Raw genomic sequence first — 25,253 nt, forward strand, 5'->3', positions numbered from 1 at the left:
TACAAGCTGTACGAAGCTTTCTGAACCTATAAGTCTTCCCAGTTAAGCAATGTTGTGGACGCCTATAGCGAAAAAAGACAGCAAGGATTCATGTATCTTCGATGGCTATTCCGGAGAAGAACAATCGGCTAGCACGACATCGACGTCGGCCTTCCGCTGGCACTATCTTCGGCAAATACATAACCACTAGCGTATTTCCGCTGATGCTTGTTTCGGGCTTTCTTTTTGTGCCGGTACCTAGGTACTAGGGCAATCGTGCCTGAGGCTTTACGGTGGTCCGAATCAGTCATCTGTTGCAAGAAGCGACGGCTAGCCACGACTTACAATCATTGAACTCATTTCTTAGCTTGATTCCTCCGATCTCATGCTAGCGGGTTCAAAATAGGTCGAGCCTTGAACACAGGTTCAAAGACTCGAAAAACATGCTTGGACCTGCCATGCTGAGACGTACGTCCACAGTAGGTAGCATGCTGAAAGCTACGCGTGCACCGACGCACGAACGGAACATGAATACTCTCAATACCTCAATGTGAAAGGCTCTCCAAACACCAAAACTTCGAACGATACCACTACATACGCTGGTTTCGAGCCGCTATAATTTTTCATCATGCTGGAAACTAACTGAACGAATTAATCGATCGGAGAGGGAAGATAAGTGAATGTTTCAGCAGTCATAAGCGCATCAGGAAATCCCAACCCACCTCACGCCATCTTGGCAAGAAGAAAAGAGTTCAGCTGCGGCTGTGTACCTAAGTACCTATCTGACCAACTTCGTATGCGATTCTCACCTTGCTGCCCAGATCGAGATGTCGACCCACCAATTTGCGCTGCATGTCAGCAATGATTGAGACACAGTCGGTGATGCCGTAGTCATGAGATGCCCGGTATAGGAAAAATCGGATCCTTCGTGGAACATTCAATGCAAACCCTCGTAACACCTCTGCAAAGCCCCAGAGAAAGTTGTGGAAGGTATGCGGTGTGTGCGCATGCTGATGAAGGCACACTTAACTGGAAATTTGGCTCGAAAGAGGGATGTATGTCGGTTGACAGATACATAAGGTAGGTTTCCAACACGTTTAGGAAGCCCAGAATACAGCAGAACAACTCTTTCTACCAAAGATCATTCATCACCTCCAATCAATCGCTCTGTCATTTCGCCTGACCAATACACTTTCCAGCTACTATTACCATAATGTCTGAGTTCTTCATCCCGCCTAAGGAAATCTCATTCCGTCTCAAAAACAAGAAGACGGAGAAGGTTCTTTTCTCCCGAGAGAAGAGCCCAGGCTTTGGCCATTTCAGCGGCGATGCCTTTGCTGATCAATGGTGGTGTCTTGTACCCGGAGACGGAGATTACAAAGGACAGTATCTGGTGAAGAGCAAGTTCACCGAAAACGTTCTGTTCTCCAGAACAGCGAAGAGTCCCAGAGTCGATCATCATGATGGCAATGGCAAGTGGGCAGATCAGTGGTTCAAACTAGTTCGTTGGCTTTCCCGTTCGGACGAGAGACTTGATTGCTGATCATCGATGAAACAGGAGCCGGGCACGGGAGATCGCCAGAATTGGTTCCGGCTTATGAATCCTTACAGCAACACAGTTGTGGTTTCTGTCGATGGAGTCACCAATGCGAAAGCCGATGCTGCCACCGACGATAGCCAGTACTGGTCTTTCGAATTCGAAGACATGGAATTTGTTGGCCTGGACTACGATATCAACCAACAGAAGGTTTTGTCTAGCACACCTGCTGTCGTTGGTAAGCAATATTTCATTTCAAGAATGATGTTCGCACTGTCGACGGACCTCATGCAAAGCTAAGCTGCAGGGATGAGCGAAGTCTAATCTCTTCATAAAGCTCACCCTAAAGATGACTTTCCAGATAATCATGGCTAACTGGCGATATTCTCACAGGTTCGAATTCGCAATCGAACAATACTGATTCTGTTCAAACAATCACGCTCACACTTACCGAGACTACGACCACTACTAGCACCTTCGAGCATTCATATGGTATAACGATCACGGGCACTGTAAGCGCCACGTTTGGCTGGCCAAGCGTCATTGAGGGTAGAGTCGAAATCTCCGTCGCTCAAACCAAGGATTTCAAGTGGGGCAAACAGAACACGGAAACCAAAACTGCCACTCTTGAGATAGCAGCGACGGCCAAACCATTTTCCAAGGTCACTGCCATAGCTACAGCAACCAAGTCTGACATTGAACTTCCATTTACCATAACTTGGAAGTCCAAAAAGACCGGTTACGAAGTCAAGTCGAAGGGCGTGTACAAAGGCACGAGCTACTGGAACACTACCACCGACCTCAAGCAGAACCAGGATGGTGGAAACAGAGAACTAGACCCGGATGATGGGTCGGAAGGATGGGAAAAGGCTGAAGTGATTTCGCGCACCGAGACTACGGCTACGAACGAGGAACGCAGTCTAGACGACGAAAACCCTGAGGGCAAGAGGAAGGATTTCGTGAGGAATGCCCAGGAAGACGAGTGTGAGTTGAGTCAAGATACCTGGCGCGAATGAGCCTGACTGATCGATAACTGACTCCTTTCTTCTCTCAGATGAACATGAGCACGCGGCGTATGGCGCAGAGGGAAGGTATGCGCAGGAAGAGCCCGAGCCCGAGGATTATGAGCAAGAAACCGAAGAACTGGAAACCTGGGCGTACGACACAAAGCGCAGCCAGTACGAAGAAGATAGAGACGGCGAGACACGGGTTGAACGATACGGGGAAGACGATGACACTACGCGAAACAACGGCTATGGACAGGATGATCAGTATAATGGAGAGCCAGGGCAAGAGAAGAACGACGCGAACGCACCAGAAGACTTCACATACAATGGGCGGTCGTTCGACAACGAGAGATCTTCTTACAATGGGCAACCTTACAAGGAGCGGTCTTCTTACAACGACCAGAGCTCCTACAACGATCAGAGCTTGTACAACGAAAAAGGGGCAGAAGAGTCCGAAGGCGCCGAACCAGGTGAGAATGCGTATGAGCATGCGCGATACCAGTCAACCCAGAAGTATAAAGTTTCCTGGGCAGAAGAGCGGGATCTCAGTGGCTATCGTGAAAGGCAGGATGAGCAGGAAAATGGGACGGATACATACGGCGAGACGCGAGGAGCCTCACGAGAGTATGGAAGGTTCGACGAAGATGGACGCAGAGAGTTCGAGCACCCCACACGTGAAGATGGATACCCCGAAACAAACCAACGTTCAAACTGGTAACTAGACGGTGTTTGAGGAGAGCTAGTGGAATATAATAACTTTTTTCTACTTAAAACGTTCTATACAATACTTTGTAGACTACTACTATTTTAGTCTACTTTACTTTAGTACAGATCAAGCCTAGACAAGTATAGCCTAACCCCGTGTAACACCTAAACCTGTAACACTCTTTTCTTTCATCTAAAAAGACGTTGTTGAAAACGCGATTAAACTAGCTCTACTATACCCGCTATGCTCTAATGATGAATGTGAAAGGAAAAGAGCCTGAATCGCAGCTGAACAAGCATAATCGTGCGATCCAAGAAAATTAATAAAGCTGTACCATGTATCCAAAACAACAAGCTCGGGTCGTGAAAGCGTCAAACGTAGGTCTCTCTCTCTGGCCGAAAGAAGAGACCACTCGTGAGGTGATGCCGCGCTGCGCTGTAATGCCGATGAGACGTGCCGCCCAGTCTATAAGGGGGAGTGAGGATAGGGGATAATCGTATCGTATCGCTTCCGTGAAAGAGACAAACGAACAACATCGTCGTCTAATCAGTCCGTCCCTTTCCATCCACCACATGTCCATTCTTCTGTTCCCCACTCTTCCTCGGAATCGTAAGACAATTAATCCCCAAATAATCGCAAATACTCGTAATAACCAAATGCGCCCATTTACCATACACAACAGCGGCGAAAACAAAGTACGCGCGGAGATACCACAGCTCGAACCCAGCCGAGACGGGCCCAAAGAAAGACGTTCCGGGGATGGTAAAGTACGGGTGATTGATAATCAGGGCACCACCAATCATCGGCGCGAGCATAATCGTCCAATAGGGAAACGGCTGGTGCGTAAGATGGGCGAGGATAATCTTCGTCGTCATCCTGCCAAAGACAAGCGACATGGTCAAGCAGTACAAGACGAGGTGATTGTCTTTAAGCAAACTTGAATAAGGCGAGCCCAGCCACGCCATGGTGCACGTGACGAAGATGACGAGCGGAGTCCACTCCTTGAGTAAAGGTAACAAGGGCTGATTCCTGCTGCGTCGTGCCTTGGCTACGTTGACAATGCAGGCGGGGAGGTGCGCGACAAAGAAGGTGAAGAGGATAATGGGTACCCAGAGCTCCTTGAGCGTCACGTTGCCTATCTCCGCTGCGTACGACGGGAAGTAGTTTGCGAGGGGCGTGGACCAGATTTCTGGGCCGAAGTAGCCAGACATGCAAATAAAGGTGCATGCCAGTATCAGACCCTCTGTGCATATACATCCCACCGTCAGCATAATTCCTAGTTTGGAACCAAAGGAGGAAGGTGTGAAGGGAGGAGCAGGGGAACGCACCAGTAGGTCCATTGAAGTAGCCCAAATACAGCGTATGCGTGTGGTATGTCTCCCACGTGGAGAAGAACATGGGAAGCACAGGAATCAGCGCGGTGAAGGCGCCAATCTTTGTGCTTCCATAGCCCACAGCTGCCGTTTCGAGGAGAGATGCCAAAGTGCAGTTCAAAGAGTCTATACCATGGCTAAGGTTGCAATCAGTATCGTGATATTGGCGCATATGGGCTCATAATATTTTTTTGTTTTGTCACGTACTCAAACAGTTCGCCTAGAGGGCTCGATGTGCCGGTTCGGCGCGCTTGCTTTCCGTCGACGTTGTCCATGGTGGAGTACCTGGACACAGATTTGTTGTTAGCCAAAGCAGTCCCACGGCCTTGTTTCTTTCCAATACGATGGGTGTTGGTCATCTTACATCCACATGCCAAAGGCGAAGCTGTAGTATACCCATGAGGGCGCTGGTCCGACCAAATCCGGTATGTAAACCTCGAGGAGCACCACGTTCCCCAGGATGAAAAAGAAGCCTAATAACGTGACGAGGTTCGGTGCAATCCACAGCGGCAGGAGCTCGACAAATGCATTCCACTGTGTGTCTCACGTCAGGTCCCCTATTGCCGACTGCGCTTGCGTGGAGAGAAGGGGTGTGCGTACGTAATGCTTGAGGATGTAGCGCGAGATGAAGGATTTATCGACGCTCGAGTACTTGTACGTGCGGAGGTGTTGCAGCGCATCTTCTGAAACGCATTCGTGCCTTGCAGTTTCTGTTCCAGTTGACCGCATTAGCAAATGTCGCTGATTCGACGAGTGGAGGCGCAAAGGGGCGTACCTTTGCTCGGCGGCATAGTGGGTGACGTGACGGGCTGAGGTAAAGACATGGAGGTTGTGCGGGGCGGATTAATTTATAGAAAGGGTCGTGGCCATGTGGTGAAGCGGGGAATCGATGCGTCGCGTCTGCAGGTCGGCACCTGTCTCTTGTGGAATAGGATGGGATGAACAACGGGATGGGCGCCTGTTTGGCGGGCGTCAAACTTCTAAAGGGACGGGTCCGCCGGCTCGGTAGACAGGGATCTGGAGATTAGTTGCAGGCGCGTCATTGCGCATGTGTTTAGCTCCAATTGATCTTGCACGTGAAGATTACGCATGTCTTTACCCCCGTACAAATCTAATCTGATGAGACCGCCCACCCCAAGTGCAAAGGGACCAGGCGTTGACTGACATGTAATAATGGGTTTATCATTACTCGCGACTACCAATGAACAAACTGCCGTGCGACCACTCTTACCATGAGCCATCGTTGCGCACAGTAGAAGCTCGCCCAAGCGTTCCACTTACTCGCTCAAAAACATCACAACATGTAGCTCAACTCTACGACACCTGCACCGCCTTCCTCTGATCCTCCTCCTTGCGCATATCCTCCAAAAACTTCTCCCACGTCTCAATAGTCCCCTGAAAGAACTCGACATGCGCATCCGCCAAATCCCCCAGTGTATCTTTAAACTCGATCGCTTTGATGCGTTCAAAGTCCGACACCTCTTTGACAGTATGCTCATCAAACGCCTCACTAGCCTTCTTAGACATCTCGACCTCGCCCGTCAGCCGCTCAATCTCAACCTCGAGCTTGCGAACGCGTTGCCGCCTTGCTTGGTCGTGATCGATGCCCCGAAAGTCTTCCACTTTGGATCGTAGGAAGCCAGATGCGCCCATACCGGCTCCTGTCGCGCTGGCCAAGGAATCCCGATCTGCGGCTGATTTGGCCAGGTACTCGCTCAGTTGTTCGAAATCGAGTTGTTTACCCTCTCGCGTGCGGAGCAGTGTCTTGACAGCCTGGATGTAGGCGTCCATGTCGCGTAGACTAGTCAGGTAGTTTTGGTCTGTATGGTCTCGGATGGACTTGAACCCCTGTGACGTGGTATTGACTGATGCAGCAAAGGATGTCAGATTGCCTTCGACTGCAGGTTCCATGGTCGTCAGCTTCTGGCACTGTGTGGCCAGATCGGCGTAATCCGTCTCTAGGTCGCCCTGTCGCCTGGCCACCTTGACGGTAACCTTCTCAACGTTGTTCAGATCCTCGCTGAGCTTGTTAGCTCGCTCGCTGACCTCGATAAAGCGCTGGTCCGGCTTGTGTATCTTGGTAAAGGTGTTGACAAAGGTGTCTGCGATGGCGTCTACGAAGCCGCCGCTGCCTTGTTCAGACCCGCTCGCAGCTCTTGACGACCTTCCCTTCATATGCTGATTCCAATCGGAACTTTCCAAGAAGTTGATGACAAGGGCTGCCCTTCGTAGCACTGGGTGCAGCGCTATCCGCTTGAGGAAGCGGTGCAATGAGTGGGCTCGTCTCTGTGTAAAGTCCGGGCCGAAGCGGTCTCCACGCACATACTCCATCTTGTGTTTGTCGGGCAACGGCGGGACAGCGCATTGCGGGTACTCTTTGGAGAGCTGTTTCCAGAGGAAGACAAAGTCTGTGAAGCGGCGACGTACGGAGAATTCGGGTTTCTGGAAGGACTGGAAGTCGGACTGCGGGGGATGTTTGTCAGACGCTGAACGTGTACGGGTAGTGAAGCTGCGGGCAGAGACACACCTTTGTGGTTACCTGGTACGAGACATATTGGTTCTGGGTGCCTGCCAACTCTTTCTGCGGGCTGCCGACGAATGTCTCTAGGCGCCCTTCGCTGAAGTCGGCCGCCATTGCGTGTCTGCGGATAGCCCCGGGGTCGCGGTTGTAGACTATGTGGTTCTTTCTAAGCTCCACAATATCGCTTATGTGATCGTATTCGGGGTCGTCGAGTATGTCGTCGAACTGGTGTTGCGGGCTGGCTGGCTGGGGTCGTGTTAAGCTCGGAGTGTTGTCGGTGACGTCGGTTGACGACCCGGCGTTAGCGCCTTTGTCCAGGGCGGGCGCATGATGCCTCACGCCCTCATGCATGGCTTCAAAGTCCTCCGCGCTTTTATAAAGCGGGTGAGATTCCTCCATGATGGCCATTGTGCAGTGATTGTGATTTGAAGAAACGATTAATAATGTATAGTGAGTGCACTTGACCGCCATATATTGACGGCGGGTCAAACATGTACAGTAAATGGAGAAAGTGCGACTTGTCCAACAAACATGCGCATATGCTGTGTGCATACCGGAAACCGACAAGTATAACCACCCTGAACGAGATAAACATAGGTATCGTACGTGGCCTAACCAAAGAACCGTAACCGTGACCATAACCATAACCCAGCCAAGACGTGATTGTTACATAGTACTACATCAGTCATCAGCGCCGAAGCGCTTGCTGAACTCCTCAAAAAGCTGTGGAGTAATCTCATCACTGCTGTTCCCGTTGACCGTCCAAAGCACACCCAGCTTGTCATAATGCTCAAGCAGAGGCTCGTTGTTCTCTTTAAAACTCTTCAACCGCGCCTTCCACACCTCTGGGTCGTCGTCCGCCCTCCGGGTGAGTGGCTCACCCGTGATATCATCCTTACCGTCAACCTTGGGCGCATTGAATGTAGTGTTGTAGACACGTCCCGAGGCCTCGTGTACCCAGCGGTTACATATGCGATCAATGATGATATCACTCGGAGTGTTGAGGTTGACCACCATGTTGATGGGCACGATGTTGTCGAGCTGTATCGCCTGGACAGCGGTTCTTGGAAAGCCGTCGAGTATGAATGAGGCGGATGGCCTGTTGGAGAAGGTATATCGCGGAGCCCGTACCGCCGAGGGAATCATGACTGCATCTACTGTAGTCTCTGGCATATCTGTGGAGCTAAAGTTGAGCGCATATGGGCGCAGGGCATTGTCTCGTATCCACCCGCGGGTCGTGAGCTCGTTGACGATAAGGCGCAAGATCATGGCGTCGGGTACTAATTTGCCAGATTTCATTGTGTGTTCGGCTTGTATGCCTGCGCCAGTCAGTACTTTTTCGGACGACGACAACGACACACTTACCAAGGGGGGTCCGCTCCCGAACATTTTTCCTCAGCAGGTCGCCGGAGCTGATGGCCGACAGCTCAGTGAATTTGTTCATCAAGCGCTCGGTCTGGGTGCCCTTGCCGACTCCAGGCGCGCCGACCAGTATGATTCTGGCGGCCTTGGATAATCTTTGGATAGGCATTGTTGTGGATACGCGTTGTTGCGAAGACTTGTTATAGTCGCGGGTCTAAGAATATGCCGTGTTATGGTACAGATGGGTACAGTCGGTACGGTGAATAAAGCTCGAGAGCTCCGCCAAAGGCTCGTAGGCGTTAGAACAAATCCATGGCGAAAATTGAGTGAAATGAGGATCGGGGAATTTAGGTGTGAAGAGAAGTGACTGGAGGAAGTACGGGGTCTCCACCTAGTCAGATGGCAGAGGGACGATTTACCGTCGGATAGGCGTGGAGGTGAGGGGACGGCCCAGCATTCATGGCATTCAATTCGCAAGCCGCGCAGTCGTTCGTCCTGCGACCATCGGAGACGCCAGCGCCTCGGCCAATTGACCACGACATGCCGACTTGCAAGACGACCATTAATCGATTCCAACACTTTGCGCAATACGAGTACCCGAGGCCGGATGCTGTTGCCTGTAGCGTCCCATGGCGCGCATCTAGACAGCCATCCGGTTTGTTCCTAGCCGTGTCGACCATGCGCGTCAGTCCAATGACTTGTGCGCACCGTTGGTGGCGACCAAGCTTTACCCAGCAGATCACCCCGGCGGTCCCTGAGACTAAGTCCGAACCGAAGACGCTGCAACGTCAGCGGAGCCCATTTTCTCAGAGCTGCATCATTCCACTCTTTGCACCAAACTGTTTCCTCTGACATCTGCCATCTCTTTTCTTCCTTCCTCTGTTGACTTTGTATCACAACCACAAAACTACTTTAATTCCTGTACCATACACGTCACTCCCTACACACCACTCGGCGCCATGTACGCCGGTCGCACTGCTTCGAGGGCAGCGCCCGCAGTCTTCAGAGCGGGCATCAGGACGACTACACGACCTCATCGCCCCATGCTCAGGAACTCACCCGCCATTCGCATACTCATCCCGCTCCGCGCCTTACAAACCGAGTCGACGTCATCGAACAATGCGCAAAACTACCCGCCTCCTGGTTTCGACCCTAAGCAGGCGAGCCAGCACTTGCTCAAGCAGAATCAGCAGCAGTCAAATAAAACCGCCGACAAACACGACCCTCTCATTCCCAAGTCCGGCGCAACCGCCAACCCAAAAACACACGCACAAGATGTTCAGACATTAAGCGAGCTAAAGGTGGAGAAGTCGGCCGCCGAGACCAAAGAGGAGAAGAAGGTTTTGGCGAAGAAGGAGGAAGAGAAGAAGAAACTGACCGTCTGGCAAAAGGTCAAGAAGGAGTTGGTGCACTACTGGGATGGCACCAAGTTGCTTGGCTTTGAGGTCCGAATCAGCTCCAAACTCGCACTGAAGATGGCCGCTGGTTACGAGCTCACCCGCCGTGAGCGTCGACAGGTACGTATGTGGAGGCGATACGTCCGAATGCTGCTAACAAAACTAGCTGCAACGCACCGTACAGGACCTTGCTCGCTTGGTACCTTTCCTGCCCTTCGTCATCGTCCCCTTTGCGGAGCTGCTGCTCCCAGTAGCCCTCAAGCTCTTCCCCAACATGTTGCCCAGTACATATGAGGGCCAGTCAGCCAAGGACACCAAAGCCCAGACACTCCGAGCAACTCGCAAGGACGTCAGCGCGTTCCTTCGCACAACACTAAAGGAAACTGGTCTCCCTGTCTCCGCCGAGAACGCTCAGACAGCAGAGTTCAGCGAGTTCTTCCGCAAAGTGCGCACCACAGGCGAGAAGCCAACACCAGACGAGATTATCAAAGTATGCAAGATCTTCAAGGACGACCTCACCCTCGACAACTTGTCTCGCCCACAGCTTGTTTCCATCTGTCGCTATATGAACATCACCTCTTTCGGCACAGACAACTTCCTACGCTACCAGGTTCGCGTTCGCATGCGCCAGATCAAGCGTGACGATCGATCCATTGCTTACGAAGGTGTCGAGTCCCTCTCGGTCCCCGAGCTCCAGACTGCCTGTGCAAGCCGCGGTCTACGAACCTACGGTGTCTCTCCCGGCCGCTTACGGGACGACCTTACTAGCTGGCTCGATCTCCGTCTCAAGCACGGCGTCCCATCCACCCTCCTCGTCCTTTCCAACGCCTTTGTCTACGCCCAGGGCAAGGAAACAGAAATGACCTCTCAAATCGACGCCTTGGAAGCCGTCCTCTCCTCCATTCCCGAGGAACTCTACCACGAAATGGATCTCGAGGTGCGCAACGCCGAAGGCGCCGCTACCAACAAGCAGCGTCTTGAAGTCCTCAAGGAGCAGCAAGAACTCATCAACGAGGAGAATGAACAAACCGAGACTGTGGAGAACAAGGCTACGGCTAGCCCCAAGGACCACGAGGACATTGACGAGAAGCCGATTAGGGACGCGCAAGAAGCCCAGGATGCCAAAGAGGCCAAGGCTGTCGAGGAAAGCAAAGAAGCCGAGGCTAGTGCTGGTGATGCCGCTGGTGGATCGGCTGAGCGCGCTGAACAAGATGAGCGTGCTATGAAGATGGATGATCCTACTGGTAAGGACGAGAAGCCCGTTGAGGCTGCTACTACTACGAAGAAGGAGTAAAAGGGAAATTTCTTTCTCATTTTTTTTACTTCAATAACAACAACAATTTTTCTCTCTACTACATGTGTATAGCTACGAAATCTCCCGTTATTTGGCGTCTTGAAAAGACGATGTGCACACACACATACAAACACATGTATATATAATGTGTATATAGAAACTACACCCGTTCCTCGCTTGTCTGTTGAGATAGGGGACGGGTCTATAGAATTGTATAGATTAAATGAGAGATACTCTCGTGAGAATTAGAGGTTGTTGAGATGAAAATAGCTACAGTGTGATTGTTTTGTTACTAACTTGCTGCTACTCTTCACCAGTCTATATGCAATTCTTTGCTTAGTGATTTCTCTCCTCTCTCTCTATCTCTTTCCAGCTTCCATACGAACGCGGAAATCTAGAATGCTGACGTCATGCTTCCCGTCCGTTTCCCCCCATCCCCCACCATCAACGCAACGCCTTATTCGTTATCTCAATCAAGCTTTCTAGCCAAGTGATTAAACATCAAACTAGGGCAGTTTAGCTATTGTTTACTTTCTTCTTTACACTCGGTTCTACGTAGTTGACTTTCTTTCTTTCTACGCCTCCTCCTCCTTTGTTTGCCTGGACTTTTGTCGAATCGACACAAACGCACGCACGCACGCACGCACGCACACCAGCCATGCCGGACCCAGCACAAATCAACCGTTCGCTAGGGACCATCAAGACGGAACTCGAGTACCTTGCCAACTCTGGTGTTTTGTCGCCGCCGCAGTTACAATCTATCCAGGCGCAGTTACCCGTGCGTTGTTCCCGTGTTGTAATAACAAGATAAGTTGTGTGGACGTGAACGCTGGCTGACAGTTAAGTGGTGGTGTTTTAGCAACCAAATGGACAGCCGTCTCAGTATATTGATCCGAAATATGTGAATGGGGGGAATCAGTTTAACCCGGCTGTTATTGCGCAGCAAGCGCAGGATCCGGCGCATCCGGCGAATCCGAATCATCCAAAGGTATGTTGTGTGCTTGTCTATGCCAACCTCTCTCCTCTTGGGGGTTGAAAGAAGAGAAGAAAACGAAGAGGAAAGACGCTAAGGTGGTTTTCAGCACCACGAATGGGCTTCGAAATTGGCGCATAAATTTGGTAACGCGGCAGTCTACGGTGCTGGAGCGACGTTCGGTGCGGATTTGGTTAATGATGCTATGAGGAAATTCTAAACAAGGCATATGCAATGTGAAAGTGGTTGAGGACGGCATGCCACTGGCAAGCGAGATGCTAGCGAGAACTGTTTACTATACTTCTTCCTGTCTCACAAAGGTTTAGTAGTTGCCTCAAGATCATCCAGTATAGCGCGCTTATTCTCTGTGGGTGAATGTTCTTTAGCATCCAAAGCCCTCGAAATCTCCATTAGGTGCATGTACATTGCCCGATGGACCTCAGCGAACCCTTCGTCTTTCTCCGAAGCAAATTGGCAGATTGTGTGGTGGTTGGCATCCAGACCTATCGTTGTTTCGTTGGCGAAGTTTCCTCTGGCCTGATTTCCATCCACGACCTTGGAGGTTGGTCAGCTCGACAAAGTGTACGACCAGATACTATATCAGATATTGACTTACAAGTACGTCGTTGTATTTCTCGCGTTCGTAGAATGAGGTAACCAGAAGCCCTCTGCCTAAGTCGTGAAACCATTCTGTTGTATCAACCATCAGATTACCGTCATATCTTGAAGCTTCGAGAGCCTCATCCTGCTTTATCCCAGCCGCCTCAATAATTCTCTGCAAGGTTAAGAGACGCTCGGCTACTTTCTGTTGTCGCCCAATGCGCGGCGTCCCGAAGAAGATGATGCTTTTCGTTGAATAGAAGATGCTGCGGGCATCATTCCCATGTGCCATCGCTAAAGCCTAAAGTAACGAAGTTCATTGTCAATCAACGTATATAGACTGGAAGTATCCAAGGACTTACCATTTTGATGATGATGCCACCCAATGAATGGCCGATGAACATAATCGGCTTTCCCCTGGGTGTATTCGTTTCGTCCCTTGTTTTCATGATACAGCTCTCCAATGACTCTGCAGTCTCATCCAACCACAGCTCGGTGCGAGATCGAGTTCCTCGTCTTGACAAAGAAGTAGGATGAACATAGTTGAAGGTCATGACGCGAGCATTTCTAAAGCCTTGAAATCTAGGCAGTAAGTCTCTGAGCCACAACTTCCCACTCTTCCCGTCCGTCCATGTGCTGAATCCATCACCTCCTGGCCCATGTACGGCTATTATACTAGTTCTGATTAGACTCTAAGAAAGAGAGAATCTGGAGGCTTCTTACTCAATACCTAGATCGGAAGACGCTGTTGTCGGTTCGAATAAGATATGCAAGCCACTTGTTTCTTGTAGGACAGCAACTCGCTCAGATTTAGCCTCAACCTGCGGGTTTGATGCTGGGGCTAGATCCTGCGTGATTGCAACCTCCTGTGGCGTTTCGGCGCGGTCGCACTGAGAGGATGGCATTGGATCCGATGGTGACCTCAGGAAAGCGGGTGCTTGCTTATCCTTCGGCTTGCTGCTACTTTCCTGTGCTTTCATTGCTTGCAGTGTGTTTGACGGAGGAATGGGTCTGAATGCAATTGGATGTGACGGTTGAAACACTAGTTCTGCGTACGTACTTAGCGGTACAAGCTGAATCGCGAGACACTCCAAGGAAGTGTCTAGGAGTTTGATGCAATTATCTTTCATTAGATTACTGTATGGAAGTTAATCATGAACAAGCAATGTCAAGAATCGTAGTACTTGGCTTTTATACGATCCCCAGAGCGGTTGGCGCTTCTCCCACGCTGAATGTAGAGTTGCTCAATACTGTTCAGCGCCTTCGCAACATTCCTCATATGTTGAGAGATGGTCTCAGAGAGTCCAAAGTTCTCTTTCTCAAGCGACACCAATACCAATTGGACTAGGCTCTCATTATCCTCTTCGGAAAAACAGTGGTGATCAAGAGTGGCACACCATCGGATACTGTCCTTCCATTGCTTTAGACCCAGAGCTGCCTCTTGTAGATGGAAAGTCATCTCTTTGTCGTGAACAGCCCAGCCGTTCTCAAGAGCGAATGCACGCTCAAAGCCTCGAATGACATCGTTACAATCTTGATATAGATCCTGGCCGGATGGTCCTCCAGAGGTCTTCCATGTGTCAATTGTGTATTGCAATATCTGCCGCGGCCACTGGAAGATATTCATGAATTCCATTGTTGTACAACGACAATGGCATTGGCAAAAAAAATGTTACCAAGGCTAGGTTGCCGGCTGATGGGGAACCTAAACTTGCGCAGCAACCGATTAATGATCACAAGGCCCAGTTTGGCTCAGTTATGACTCATGTGCTCTATTGTGGGCGTAGAGACAAGTGTGTTATAACGTGATTGGTAGAGTGATTTATCTATCATGCAGCCTTCTTCAGTGTGGCGTTTCCGGTCAAGCCCTGCGTTCTTGGAACAGCCCACGACGAGCGCAGCATCTATCGCATGCGCAACGATTGTTTCACATCACACATAACTACACAAGTCACCTCTATCCATTGTTCATTGTTCCAAAAGGATTCAATCTTCTATGGATCCTCTAGCGATCCTGGGCGCTTGTTTGGCATGTCTGGGCATGCTCTCTAGTGGCATAAGCAACCTTGCGAATGCTGCCGACGCGTACTTGAACTACGAGGACCAATACCTGGATTACGCTCGGAGATATGCACGATGTCAAGCAAGCCTAAGAGAATGGGACATGAAGTGGTCGAAGTATCCCCCGATCGACCAAGCTACTGGTGTGGCTAAAGTCGTGCCCGAGCTCCAGGATATTAGAGTCCTGACAAGCGAAATCCAACGTCGAGTGGAAGAAGCCGAAGATGAAGTTGCAGAAGGACAAAATCTTCCTGTCGTAACCAGCAACCACTGGACGGGAAGACTTCGGGGAATAACAGGACCACTGCAAGAAAGATGGGCCAAGTGGCGGAAAGGTGGAAGCAGCGCCATCACCAAACGTGCAATGCATTCTTTATTCAAAAAGGGTCTTATGGAGAGTTGGCTCACAAGACTTGAAAAGGCTATTGAGGATATAGAGAAGAGTTCGGAAATGACATTACGAGCACGTACAGGCGCGAACTGGGCTGAAGGCTCATCCTATGCACGAAATAAGGAAGCAACGGAAGCGGAACAATTCATGTCGATGCTTACGGAGTCGGTCGAAAGCTTACGTCAGGAATGTATCGCAGGGCCTTGCACGGGAGATTGGGTATTGGGACTTCGCCCTCCAGAACATCTTAAAAGCGTCGCTGTATGGGAATTCTTGGTGGATATCAATCTCGAATTACGGTTCCGTCATGAGACAACACCGGCTCGAGATATATGGGAACTCAAGACATGTTACATGATGGACAACAAGGAAACTCACGACTTTCGCGGCAAGATTAGGCCAATACTCCCAACGACAAACCGAGCAAACGTCCCTGGAAATATTAATGTCACAAATACCATTTGCACCAGACAGGACGCATCAATCGAAAGAGCAGGTTCGATCGGCAGTTTACTGATCGAGGAGCCCCATTACTTTACTACTCAGAGTTGGAAAGTGGGTGTCACAGACCATGTCCGTGGTATAGTCAACTGGGCTCTTCTCTTATGGGAAACGAAATGGTTCGAGAGCTTATGCTGCTTTGGTCTGCACATGGAGAGCAGCCAGACAACAAACCATTGCATGATGCTTGTAGGAGAGTGTACACCGGGACAAACCCACGAACATGTCGCGCAACGGCTGCAGAATCTAGGCATCACTATCGCCCAAATCGTCCTCGCAAGGCCATTACGATTAACCAATCATGACACTGGCACGAAATTTGAACAGCGAGACGAGAGCGGAACTTGGAAAGAGGTTCAACCGAAACGATTGGCAAGTGATATATTATCAGAATCCAAGTCGATTGTTCTGGCAAGAGCCATCGAGTTTTGTTTGACTGACTCACGTTTCGAGACGAATGGATTCCAAAAAGCGTATCTTATGGAGTACATCAAACATATATATGATCCGTGAGTAATAGCCGCACTTACTATCACCGTCCTCTTACTAACGCTCGGCAGAGTGATAGCATGGCACCAGTTCGTGAGGCAGGTACGAGAGGAATACAGAGGGCAACAGGGGAGAGAAGTTGTGCATCCACCGCCCGAGTTTGACATCGACCGGACCGAGACAAACACAAGACGTCGTTTAACAACGTAAACGAATGAACAGAGAAGCAGCGTCGCTATGTACGAAATACCGTGAAGCGATACCGTGGTACATCCTATCTCATGTCATGATACAACGATAACCCATAGACAACGAACTAATTACGCTCACCACACCACCATCACCACCATCACCACCATCACCATCATCATCGAAGGAGAGGGCCTCATACATATACAGAGGGGTAACGACACCACAATCACGAAAAAAGAACACAAAGTTCGATATCTTCAACTTCAATTCTTCCATCCTACCCTTTTACCAGGTAAGACACTACTTCACTAAGCTAGCATGGTATAATGCGAAAAGACCCAGGACAACCAAAAGGAAACCCAGTGCTCGCCTTATTCACAAATCGACCATGTAATCCCAAGACCCATTTTTTGTGGAAAGAGAGATAACAGAGCCCCCATCCATCCTCCAGACCGAGTACACCAGTACCGGTATTAGACTTTACGTACAAGAGAGAAAGGAAAAAGTGTCCGTAGACAAAACTCAAGCGAACAGGTGGTATAAGGAAAGACAACAAAAAAAAAGGAGAAGGACAAAGGAAATGAAGGGCTCTAGAACCCTCCCAACGCAGCAACCAAACAATGAAGAAAAGGAAAAGAAAAGACAGAAAAAAAAAAGAGCAGCTAGCTAGCTAGTATGTCGACATGTCCAAGATGTCCCAAAAAAGGTATGAGCAAGAAGAGCTTGCAGGGGGCCAAGCCATGCGCCAGGCAGGTGTCGTAAATATGGGGGTATTCGAAGGGCAAAAAATGTTTTGCGCGAACCAAAAGGCGAAAGGGGGAGTAATATACCCCAGCAGTAACAGTAACTGTTCGCTGCTGCCAACCCAGACGCCGTCGCCAAAGTAGAGAGAAAACAAAGGTCGTGAACACATATACAAGGCTCTCTCTCAAGCCCCCAACTAAACCGCACTCTTCTTCCTCCCAAACATAGTCCTCGTCCGACTCTTATCCCTCGCCTTCTTCTCCGCACTAGAGTGATCTTGCTTGTGGGCTGATCTTCCCGACCTCTCATCCAAACCATCATCCATGTATTTCTCCTTGTAGATCCAACTGTTACCAACCATGCTCACACCTTTTGCCTCGGCAGCACGGTAAAACTTGGCCGCCTTCTTCATATTCTTCTTGCAGCCAACGCCCTCGGCGTAGCAGTATCCAGCTTCAACAAGCGCATCGGCGTCGCCCCAGTTACCCGCAATTTCGTAGCAGCGGAGAGCGAGCGACTTGTCTTGCGGGGCGCCCCAGCCATTGCCGTAGCACTTGCCTAGTTCGTAGATGGCCACGGCGTACTGAGCACGATGTTGCTTCTTCTTGGTAAGATCGGTAGCACCGGCTTGGGCTTCGTCGTCTGCGACTTCGAGCTGTCCACTATCGACAGCGCGGCGGAGCCATTGTAAAGCTTCAGATTGGTTTACGCGCATGCCCCAGCCGTGGCGGCAGGCGAGACCGTACCAGAACATTGCTTCGGGAAGACCGGCGCGAGCTGCGAGACGGAGGTGGTAAGTTGACTTGAGTAATTCGCCAGCTTCGTGGAGTTCAAGACCCATGTCGCAGTGCTGCTGGGCTGTGACTTCGCCAACTGAGCCAGCAGTTCGCGCACGGATGGTGCTGTTGCTGGAGGTAAGGGACGGGGCTCCGTGTTGCTGCTGCTGCTGTTGGCGTGCTTGGTCAAAGGACCTCGGTGGAGATTCGGGTGAAGGGGGACGCGCCTGAGTCTGGTTAGGGTTTTGCTGGCCTGGTTGATCCCATGTAATCTGGCTTCTGAAAAAGTCCTCGATGCCGACAGACTTGCGGTCGACGGCTCGGCCGCGAGGCAGGTTGAACCTGGTGTATGTGTAGGAGGGGGCTGGGTTGCTGGAAAAGTCGCCTGACCGACGGAAGTCCTCGCTTACCATGCTGACGGGTGTGTGCACTTGCTCATTCGCGTAGTGTGCGGTGGGGCTGTCACTGGAGTCCTGTCGTAGGAGCTGATTGTCAAACGAGGGTCGCATGTTTACGCTCTCGTCTGACGCTTGTCGTGAGGGCCCGACGTCAGACCGTACGTCTAGTGACGGACGGACGCTCTGTCGGCTGGTGGGTCGTGAGAAGTTGGGTCTCGAGAAGTTGTAGGCGGGGCGCGGCAGGCTGGAGCCATTGACCGAGTAGTCAGATGCAGCTGACGGCGAGCGTGGTATCATTGTGGGGCCTGTAGCAGGCGTGAAGGGGGACTGGGCCCTAGACAGGCTAGAGCTGGGAGACAAGTTGCGGTTCTGGTGCAGAGAATCATAGGATCCGCTGAGGGACATGTCGTCGACTTCATCGTATCCGACGGCAACAGAACGGATGCTTGGCGACTGTCGCGGAGAGCGGGTTGAGTGGAGGGAGTTAGACGAGCGCGGGGGAAGCAGGTTAGAGCGTGGTTGCGACCGCGGCTGCGACTGTTGCGAGTGCTCGGAGCCACCAGACGGCTTCCTCTGCGGGCTGAGGAACATGTGCGAGGGCGCGGCAACGGGGACGTGGGGGCTGACGGGTGTGGCCTCGCGCAGGCCAATGTGAGGCTCTACGGAATCGGGCGAGTGCGACCTGGGGATGTCGAAGTAGCCCTGTGGCGGAGTGGCAGGACTGGCCTCAGCAATGGTGGCCATGGGACTCTGCAGAGGCCCAATGGCATACTGCATCTCGGGCTCGTCCATGCCGAACTGAGGGTAGTAGGACTGGTGTCGTTTGTCCGAAGACACCTCCTGCCTGGGGGAGGCATCGGGTCGTGGGGACTTGACGGGGCCTGCGTCTTCGTTGGGCGAGTTGACGGTCGAGTTGGACATGCTCGAGAAGTATCCGGGGCGGTTGCCGAACTCATTCTGGATGGTGAGAGGTGCAATCCGGCTCATGCGGCGTCCATTCTTGTCCTGCTGCTCGAATCGCTTTGCGAGCAGGCGGCCCTGGAGGGCGAGGGCGTCCAGAGGAGAGAGGGCGGGCGGTGCTTCGCCGGTGCGCGGGCTGGGCAGGTCTGAGCCGAGGGTCAGATTGCTCATGCTGGCGCTGGCGAGGTTTCCGAGGCCGAGGTGGTGGTTGTTGTGGTTGATGTTGTTGAATGTCTTGTTAGCGGAGGAAGGGGGGTCAAAGGACTGCGAGCGGAAGTCGAGGCCGCCCGGGCGTTGCTGTCTGTTTGCCATGGTGAAGACGGACTAGTTCATGGACTCTCTGCGACGGAAGATTGATGACGCTGGGCCGTCATGCGCGCGATCGGGCAAAAGAAGCCGCCTGGGGCTGTGTCGGCTGGGTTTGGCGGGAAAAGCAGGCGATGGCGGCGGTGGAAGTGGTGTGCTGGTTGTGTATCGGGGTGCAGATCGATGCAGTCGACGGCAACATGGAAGAAGAATGAATTAATGCAGCGCGAAGGAGCGGATACGACAACAAGCGTCGAGTGATGGTCTGCAAGGCCTGAAAGCAGATAGACGGGGGCGACGGCGATATGTTCTATGGTGCCCTCTAGCTCGTCGTCGCGTGCAATAATAGCTAAACTACACCTCCTGAAACCAGACGTGGACCGGGGATGCTCCTTGCACGCCAATAGGATCCCCTACCATCAGTCGGCCCTGCATCTTGTCCTGCGTCCACGACGTTGACCCACCGCGCCGTCGCCCTGACACAAAGCCACACCGATGCACGCATGGCAGCAATTGGCGGCCCTATACATGATCAAATCTCTCGCTCTGCTGACTTTGCCATTGCTTTTCAACATTGCCGTACCAAACTTCCAATGTCCTTCACGCGTCACCTGCATACCAGCCACGGCTCCGACTGCCTCGTTTCACTAGTCCCATCCCTACACCACCCGTATCCCCCCTCTCGGATTGCTTCCCTTTTGGGCGCTGCCCGTCGATAGGGTGGCACTCGCTTCGCGTCACTTCATTTGCTGTTGGCACATTGTGGAGCGGAACATGTTCCAGACTATTGCTCATTAAACTGCTGCCCGTCCTGCGAACCACTGTTCCTGCAACGCTTCTGTGTCAAGAGCTGAGAATTCTGCCTATAATTGTGTGAATATACATCACTTGTCGACTGGACCGCCCGCCTGCCTGCAAATCTAACTCATGCAGGGAACAACTAGCTGAGACCCATTGCCAAGAAACGGCGTAAGGGGCTTTTACGTGATGCCCATCTGCTGCTCGCCCTGTGCCAATACAACTACTCACCAATACTCGCAAGTTGGCGCCGCCTTTGTAGTCTGCTCGTAGTCGCTTTGTAGTCACGCCGACGCCATGCACTCGTCCCCGCAGGCACAGTCCGGCTATGACGTTGCGTGTCGTGATTGAATCCACATCGTCGACTACTCTCCTAGGATGAGCCTAGGCCGTCGCATCGATCTTCTCCCACGATTGTAGTTGCACGCTATCCTCTAGCTTGGGCTCAGAAGAATCGTCAAGGGACACACGTTTTAACCCCATCATCCACCCCACCAGTCCAGCTGGTACCCAGTTGCCCACCAGATCATAGGTCACACTGCCGCGCCCAACGCGCCATACTTTTCTTGGCCGCCGCTGCGTAAGTGCGTCAAAGACGCCGTTGTGTAATTCCCGAAGACTGGAGCCGTTGTGGTTGAGCAGTCCCCGGTTCTGCGCAACGCGCGTCTGGGCCTCGAAGTTGTTGGCGTACAGCGCTCTCGTGGTTGCAGGCCAAGCATGTGGGCTCCCCAGTCCTCTAGTCTGAAGGTGATGTTTTGGCCCCACGTTTGTGAGATCAAATGTTCCGAGATGAAATTGCAAAACTTCAATGCCAAGGGTTCCCAGTTCCGCCCTGAGGGACGCCAGGAACCCCTCGAGTGCGCTCACAATGGTCGTTTCTACGCTATGGAATGGCGGTCGTAATGACGCAATGATGCTGGGTGTGAGCATCAGCACCCGAGATTTGAACTCACAGACTGTCGGGAGCAGCGCTTGCGTGACTGCGATGGTGTTGAGCACTTTGGCGTTCAGCGCATCGGACCAGAGCTCAGGCGTCACCGTCTCCACAGGGCCTGTAGGGTAGATGAGGTCCGGCACCAGTATGACACCGCTAAGATTGAGATTGTGCGGGCTTGCTCCAGAGAAAGCGACGTGCGGTTTTACGAGAAGCTCGTTGAAGTTGCGAATAGCCTCTTTTGTGCCCATGGTGTCTACGACGTCCAGGTGCAGCGGCCGCACATCTGCTCTCGACTCGCTGAGGACTTGCTGCTCCTCGTCCATGTTGGAGCAAACTATATATACGATGAAGCCCCGTCGTTCAAGATCTAGGGATAGCGACCGCACAATGGGGGAGTTGGGTGGTCCAGCAAGGACTGTCGTCGTCAGCCAAAGTCTGCCGCGCCTTCCTCAACTACCGCAATACTCACCAACAACTTCCCTCCTCGCTCCATTGCTTGCGCGTGGTGCTCGCCGTTTGCGGTTATATTTCTTCTGTTCTCTCCATACTAGAAAACTCCCTGTGCCAACAAAGGCGACTATAGCTGCGGTCAAGGCTCGGTTTCTGGACACCCAGTCCTGTAGGCGATGTAGGTAGGCACCGGTAATGGGATGCGGGGGCGGAGGGGGCGGTCGTGGTCTTGCGCGTTCTGGGAGCCATCCTTCAGGCAGACTTTTCTTGATGTATCCGGCGACATGCGCAAAATGCGCATCCGTGGCATCCCATATCGATCCGGTAAAGTTGCGGACGTCTTTGGTGTACTCGGAAATCTACACGTACGTCAGCGAGTCGCAAGTAAAATACCCACACTGTACTTACCACGCCCAAAATCTGCTGATCATCACTCGACATGTTGCGAAAGAGAGAGAGAGTATATGCTGAAAGATGCACCAGTTTTCGCGATGCTCAGAGTCTTCAAAGGTTGCCTGCGGAGGTCATCGCCAGTCCGCAAGTGCACTACGTCAAGCACTGACTCGCGCAACGATCTGCACAAGAGGCACCAGACTCGCCTCCGCAAGGTTGCCTTTTGCGCCACCCTTTCGGCGAACGTATCTAACATTAGCATACATCTCGCACCAAATATGCGCGCTTGCTCACCCTGCAGGGGGATCGCCCTTCATCTCGTCTAAACGATAACAGCGGGTGATCTACCTTTTCCATGATAGAACACTTTCCCATCAATCCGGCCTTGCTATTGTCAACCACCAAAAGCCGCGTGAACTGCTTACGTGGCTGGCTTCGTCGTTTGCCTCTTCCTCTTGATTTTCGATTGCGAACGTTTCTGGTTCCATCTGCGACGCTGGCTGGGTCACTACTCTCACCAGTGCTCTCCTTCGTTGGTCGCAGCATTTATTCAGCCTCCTCTCGGGCTGTTTACAATCGACCGACAGAGCCACTCTCTACACAACCAAGAAGAGCCAGCCGGCCCCCTAGTCCACAGTTGCCCCCTAGTCCACGGCTGGCCCCTCAACCTCAAAATCCGCCTAAACCATGAGGGAGATTGACGCTCACTTCGACGCGTACGAGCATTTGAAGCATCTCCCCAGAGATGGCGAAGCATTGCACATGCTCCGCAAAGCCGCATCCATGGTAAAACCGATGATGCGAAAGCGCGGCTGGAAAGTAAAAACATTGGCTGAATTTCTCCCCGACGAGCCTCAACTCCTAGGCCTCAACATCAACCGCACAGAGCGCATTTTGATTCGCCTGAGATACCACCACGACTCGCGGCAGTTCTTATCCATGGAGCAAATAACAGATACACTGCTCCATGAACTCTCGCACATTGTCTTTGGACCCCACGACGCTGCCTTTAACAATCTCTGGAACGAACTCCGCGATGAACACCAGTCACTGCTCTTCAAAGGCTATACAGGCGAGGGTTTCCTGTCCCAAGGCCAGAAGCTAGGTGGTCGCCGCGTTCCTCTGGATGAAATGCGGCGTCAGGCTAGGATCGCCGCTGAGAAGCGCAACCGCACGACTAGTTCCAATGTCAATGCCAAAGATGGAGGACATCGTCTGGGCGGCGCACGACCTGTGCAGCGCGGTATCGATATGCGCAAGGTCATTGCCGATGCGGCGTCGCGTCGGAACAGCATCACGGATGGATGTGCAAGTGGGAGTGCAAATGCAGGAAGATTGGTCAACCAGCAAGAGCAAGACGGCTTCCGCACCACAGCAGAACAAGACGATGCTAATGATTGGGCCATTGCTCAAGCGCTGCAGGATCTCATGTACGATGAGGAGATGCAGAGGCTGGGTGCACCAACGGGCAATGGCGGATTGACCTGGGATCCCGAGAATGGGTTGGGTTTCGATCGGGATACGCCACCTCGCTCGCAGAGTTCAAGTTTATCGAGAGGGGGTTTGGCGTGGTCGAGCGAGAATGGACTAACATATGACGACCCTTCTTCAACGTCCATTCTCGCGAATCAGAATCATTCCACCCAAAGTACGTCGCATCCTTCGCCGGGCCGACCCTTGTCGAGACCTGTTACACAACCACCACCAGTATCACGAACATCTCTTTCCTCCTCCTCCCGCCTCATCTCTCAACACGAACAACAACAGACACGCAATAAAAGCCTGCCTCCAACTCCACCTCGTTCTTCTCCCCCTACACGCTCCTCTTCTTACCCCCAATCGCCCCCTCACTCTTCCTTCCACCCCCAGCCAACCTCTCCCCAAGCCTCCCAGCCCACGAGTATAAGCTTGCCGCCAGATACATGGGCCTGTCCGCAATGCACACTGCACAACCCGCTCGACTACCTCGCCTGCGAAGCCTGTGGCCTGGAACAACCGCCACAGCCCATACCTGAGAACCGGCGTTTCGCTTCCTCGCACATGGGCGGATCGGTGCCTAGTTTGCCCAAGCCGCCACCACAGTTTGGTCTGAGGGGTCAGACGGCTACCCCGTTTGAACCTGCGAGGGGGAGGCTGGGTTGGAATTGCTTGGAGTGTGGGACGTTTATGGAGAAGCAGTGGTGGATTTGTAGTTTGTGTGGGACTATGAAGGCTGAAAGTTAGGCTTGGGGGGTGGAATGATGGAGGGAGTGAGTGAGCAAAGGCGTGGTTGGAGATACGAAAGGCGAAGAGATGCATCGGTGTTAGGGAGCGACTTTGTTCAATTCTTTTTGGTAGCGTATTTGGGAAAGGATGGTTCGGCGTTGGGAGGAATATATATATATACCCGGATGGTGGGAAAGCATAATGAGGAGATATAATCCACATAGATGAGGCGTGGTTTCTATCCTCCCGTCACTCAACTCAACATACTATTAGCAAATTCTTGTATCGAGCATTCCTCGCGTTGCCAGTAAAGGTGTGTCTCTTCCAGGACGTGCACAGCGGAAGAATGCCCTCTGGAATCTTCTCACCACCCACCAACCGACAAAAGTCCGACAGGGATCTTCGAGCTGGTAGTTCTCGTCAGCAAAAACTCATCAACTTCAGAATAATCGTATGGACCTGCGTGCGTGTAGGGACATGCTGGTCTGATGTTGTTGCATACGGATAATACGTGTCGAACAGAGCCAATCGTCCGTTTGAAGAAGCCCAGCCGACGTAGCTTTTCTATAAGAGTTTTTGAATTTTGGACATCGATCGCCCTATCGGAGTGGAGGGTATGCGATGTCAGTTAGTTTGATCGATACCGCTTTGGACGAAAGCTGGTAATATCTTGTGATGTTAGTTATGATGGCATCGCGGTCCTGGTTCGGTTGTGCGGGAACCTCCACGGCGGACATGGCAACGATCGGGAGAGGTATGGTGTCGTTCTGTATGTTCGTTCTATGGATATGGTTGCCAAAGTAGCTATGGTAGATAAGTAGTCTCTTGCTGTGCCTTTTTCTAATGTTGATCCTGCTTAGCTGCTGGATTTCGCTAGCAATGAAGATTGTTGCATGTTTTCCA

The 25,253-nt window shown here is 51.9% G+C and overlaps 12 protein-coding genes across 12 annotated transcripts; 6 read left to right on the plus strand and 6 right to left on the minus strand.

Moving 5' to 3' along the window:
- Window positions 1–1,192: 1,192 nt before the first annotated feature.
- On the plus strand, window positions 1,193–2,532 carry CC77DRAFT_933197 (hypothetical protein; the record flags this gene model as incomplete). Its single annotated transcript, XM_018534300.1, has 3 exons — window positions 1,193–1,480; window positions 1,538–1,754; window positions 1,910–2,532. The coding sequence occupies 3 exons, from the start codon at window positions 1,193–1,195 to the stop codon at window positions 2,530–2,532; spliced, it is 1,128 nt and encodes a 375-aa protein (XP_018387235.1).
- Window positions 2,193–3,403, plus strand: CC77DRAFT_839996 (hypothetical protein). The gene is made up of 3 exons (XM_018533369.1): window positions 2,193–2,498; window positions 2,571–2,973; window positions 3,060–3,403. Exons 2-3 carry the CDS (start codon window positions 2,571–2,573, stop codon window positions 3,239–3,241), a joined length of 585 nt encoding a protein of 194 aa, XP_018387236.1. The 5' UTR covers window positions 2,193–2,498; the 3' UTR covers window positions 3,242–3,403.
- Window positions 3,397–5,393, minus strand: CC77DRAFT_1088848 (ethanolaminephosphotransferase 1; the record flags this gene model as incomplete). The annotated part of the gene is made up of 6 exons (XM_018529471.1): window positions 3,397–4,472; window positions 4,558–4,739; window positions 4,810–4,887; window positions 4,967–5,136; window positions 5,203–5,312; window positions 5,378–5,393. The coding sequence occupies 6 exons, from the start codon at window positions 5,391–5,393 to the stop codon at window positions 3,772–3,774; spliced, it is 1,257 nt and encodes a 418-aa protein (XP_018387237.1). The 3' UTR covers window positions 3,397–3,771.
- A 359-nt stretch (window positions 5,394–5,752) lies between these two features.
- Window positions 5,753–7,474, minus strand: CC77DRAFT_1039990 (hypothetical protein; the record flags this gene model as incomplete). Its single annotated transcript, XM_018527184.1, has 2 exons — window positions 5,753–7,065; window positions 7,130–7,474. 2 exons carry the CDS (start codon window positions 7,472–7,474, stop codon window positions 5,917–5,919), a joined length of 1,494 nt encoding a protein of 497 aa, XP_018387238.1. The 3' UTR covers window positions 5,753–5,916.
- Window positions 7,475–7,804: 330 nt separating this feature from the next.
- On the minus strand, window positions 7,805–8,654 carry CC77DRAFT_933664 (adenylate kinase; the record flags this gene model as incomplete). Its single annotated transcript, XM_018534333.1, has 2 exons — window positions 7,805–8,442; window positions 8,489–8,654. The coding sequence occupies 2 exons, from the start codon at window positions 8,652–8,654 to the stop codon at window positions 7,805–7,807; spliced, it is 804 nt and encodes a 267-aa protein (XP_018387239.1).
- Window positions 8,655–9,195: 541 nt separating this feature from the next.
- CC77DRAFT_961289 (LETM1-domain-containing protein) lies at window positions 9,196–11,438 on the plus strand. The gene is made up of 2 exons (XM_018535618.1): window positions 9,196–10,002; window positions 10,049–11,438. The coding sequence occupies exons 1-2, from the start codon at window positions 9,445–9,447 to the stop codon at window positions 11,174–11,176; spliced, it is 1,686 nt and encodes a 561-aa protein (XP_018387240.1). The 5' UTR covers window positions 9,196–9,444; the 3' UTR covers window positions 11,177–11,438.
- A 119-nt stretch (window positions 11,439–11,557) lies between these two features.
- On the plus strand, window positions 11,558–12,594 carry CC77DRAFT_1039993 (hypothetical protein). Its single transcript, XM_018527185.1, has 3 exons — window positions 11,558–11,954; window positions 12,036–12,164; window positions 12,259–12,594. The coding sequence occupies exons 1-3, from the start codon at window positions 11,835–11,837 to the stop codon at window positions 12,367–12,369; spliced, it is 360 nt and encodes a 119-aa protein (XP_018387241.1). The 5' UTR covers window positions 11,558–11,834; the 3' UTR covers window positions 12,370–12,594.
- On the minus strand, window positions 12,462–13,729 carry CC77DRAFT_1008119 (hypothetical protein; the record flags this gene model as incomplete). Its single annotated transcript, XM_018523519.1, has 4 exons — window positions 12,462–12,704; window positions 12,766–13,050; window positions 13,112–13,416; window positions 13,480–13,729. The coding sequence occupies 4 exons, from the start codon at window positions 13,727–13,729 to the stop codon at window positions 12,462–12,464; spliced, it is 1,083 nt and encodes a 360-aa protein (XP_018387242.1).
- A 1,016-nt stretch (window positions 13,730–14,745) lies between these two features.
- Window positions 14,746–16,401, plus strand: CC77DRAFT_1060603 (hypothetical protein; the record flags this gene model as incomplete). Its single annotated transcript, XM_018528347.1, has 2 exons — window positions 14,746–16,211; window positions 16,263–16,401. The coding sequence occupies 2 exons, from the start codon at window positions 14,746–14,748 to the stop codon at window positions 16,399–16,401; spliced, it is 1,605 nt and encodes a 534-aa protein (XP_018387243.1).
- A 590-nt stretch (window positions 16,402–16,991) lies between these two features.
- On the minus strand, window positions 16,992–19,821 carry CC77DRAFT_840202 (hypothetical protein). Its single transcript, XM_018533371.1, has one exon. It carries the CDS (start codon window positions 19,571–19,573, stop codon window positions 17,324–17,326), a length of 2,250 nt encoding a protein of 749 aa, XP_018387244.1. The 5' UTR covers window positions 19,574–19,821; the 3' UTR covers window positions 16,992–17,323.
- Window positions 19,822–20,749: 928 nt separating this feature from the next.
- Window positions 20,750–22,193, minus strand: CC77DRAFT_1060605 (DUF1776-domain-containing protein; the record flags this gene model as incomplete). The annotated part of the gene is made up of 3 exons (XM_018528348.1): window positions 20,750–21,717; window positions 21,772–22,111; window positions 22,161–22,193. The coding sequence occupies 3 exons, from the start codon at window positions 22,191–22,193 to the stop codon at window positions 20,750–20,752; spliced, it is 1,341 nt and encodes a 446-aa protein (XP_018387245.1).
- A 639-nt stretch (window positions 22,194–22,832) lies between these two features.
- Window positions 22,833–24,368, plus strand: CC77DRAFT_933413 (WLM-domain-containing protein; the record flags this gene model as incomplete). Its single annotated transcript, XM_018534315.1, has 2 exons — window positions 22,833–23,946; window positions 24,031–24,368. The coding sequence occupies 2 exons, from the start codon at window positions 22,833–22,835 to the stop codon at window positions 24,366–24,368; spliced, it is 1,452 nt and encodes a 483-aa protein (XP_018387246.1).
- Window positions 24,369–25,253: the final 885 nt, after the last annotated feature.

The sequence above is a fragment of the Alternaria alternata genome (genome assembly GCF_001642055.1).
Source record: "Alternaria alternata strain SRC1lrK2f unplaced genomic scaffold CC77scaffold_8, whole genome shotgun sequence".
NCBI lineage: Eukaryota > Fungi > Ascomycota > Dothideomycetes > Pleosporales > Pleosporaceae > Alternaria > Alternaria alternata.

What these genes read in the sequence shown, in the direction of transcription:
- CC77DRAFT_1039993 (XM_018527185.1), top strand. Translation starts at nt 11,835, where the DNA reads ATGCCGGACCCAGCACAAATCAACCGTTCGCTAGGGACCATCAAGACG. An exon ending in CTATCCAGGCGCAGTTACCC is followed by an intron (nt 11,955 to 12,035) that starts GTGCGTTGTTCC and finishes GTGGTGTTTTAG; the next exon opens with CAACCAAATGGACAGCCGTC. An exon ending in CGAATCCGAATCATCCAAAG is followed by an intron (nt 12,165 to 12,258) that starts GTATGTTGTGTG and finishes GGTGGTTTTCAG; the next exon opens with CACCACGAATGGGCTTCGAA.
- CC77DRAFT_961289 (XM_018535618.1), top strand. Translation starts at nt 9,445, where the DNA reads ATGTACGCCGGTCGCACTGCTTCGAGGGCAGCGCCCGCAGTCTTCAGA. An exon ending in CCCGCCGTGAGCGTCGACAG is followed by an intron (nt 10,003 to 10,048) that starts GTACGTATGTGG and finishes TAACAAAACTAG; the next exon opens with CTGCAACGCACCGTACAGGA.
- CC77DRAFT_840202 (XM_018533371.1), bottom strand. Translation starts at nt 19,573, where the DNA reads ATGGCAAACAGACAGCAACGCCCGGGCGGCCTCGACTTCCGCTCGCAG.
- CC77DRAFT_839996 (XM_018533369.1), top strand. Translation starts at nt 2,571, where the DNA reads ATGAACATGAGCACGCGGCGTATGGCGCAGAGGGAAGGTATGCGCAGG. An exon ending in AACGAAAAAGGGGCAGAAGA is followed by an intron (nt 2,974 to 3,059) that starts GTCCGAAGGCGC and finishes CCTGGGCAGAAG; the next exon opens with AGCGGGATCTCAGTGGCTAT.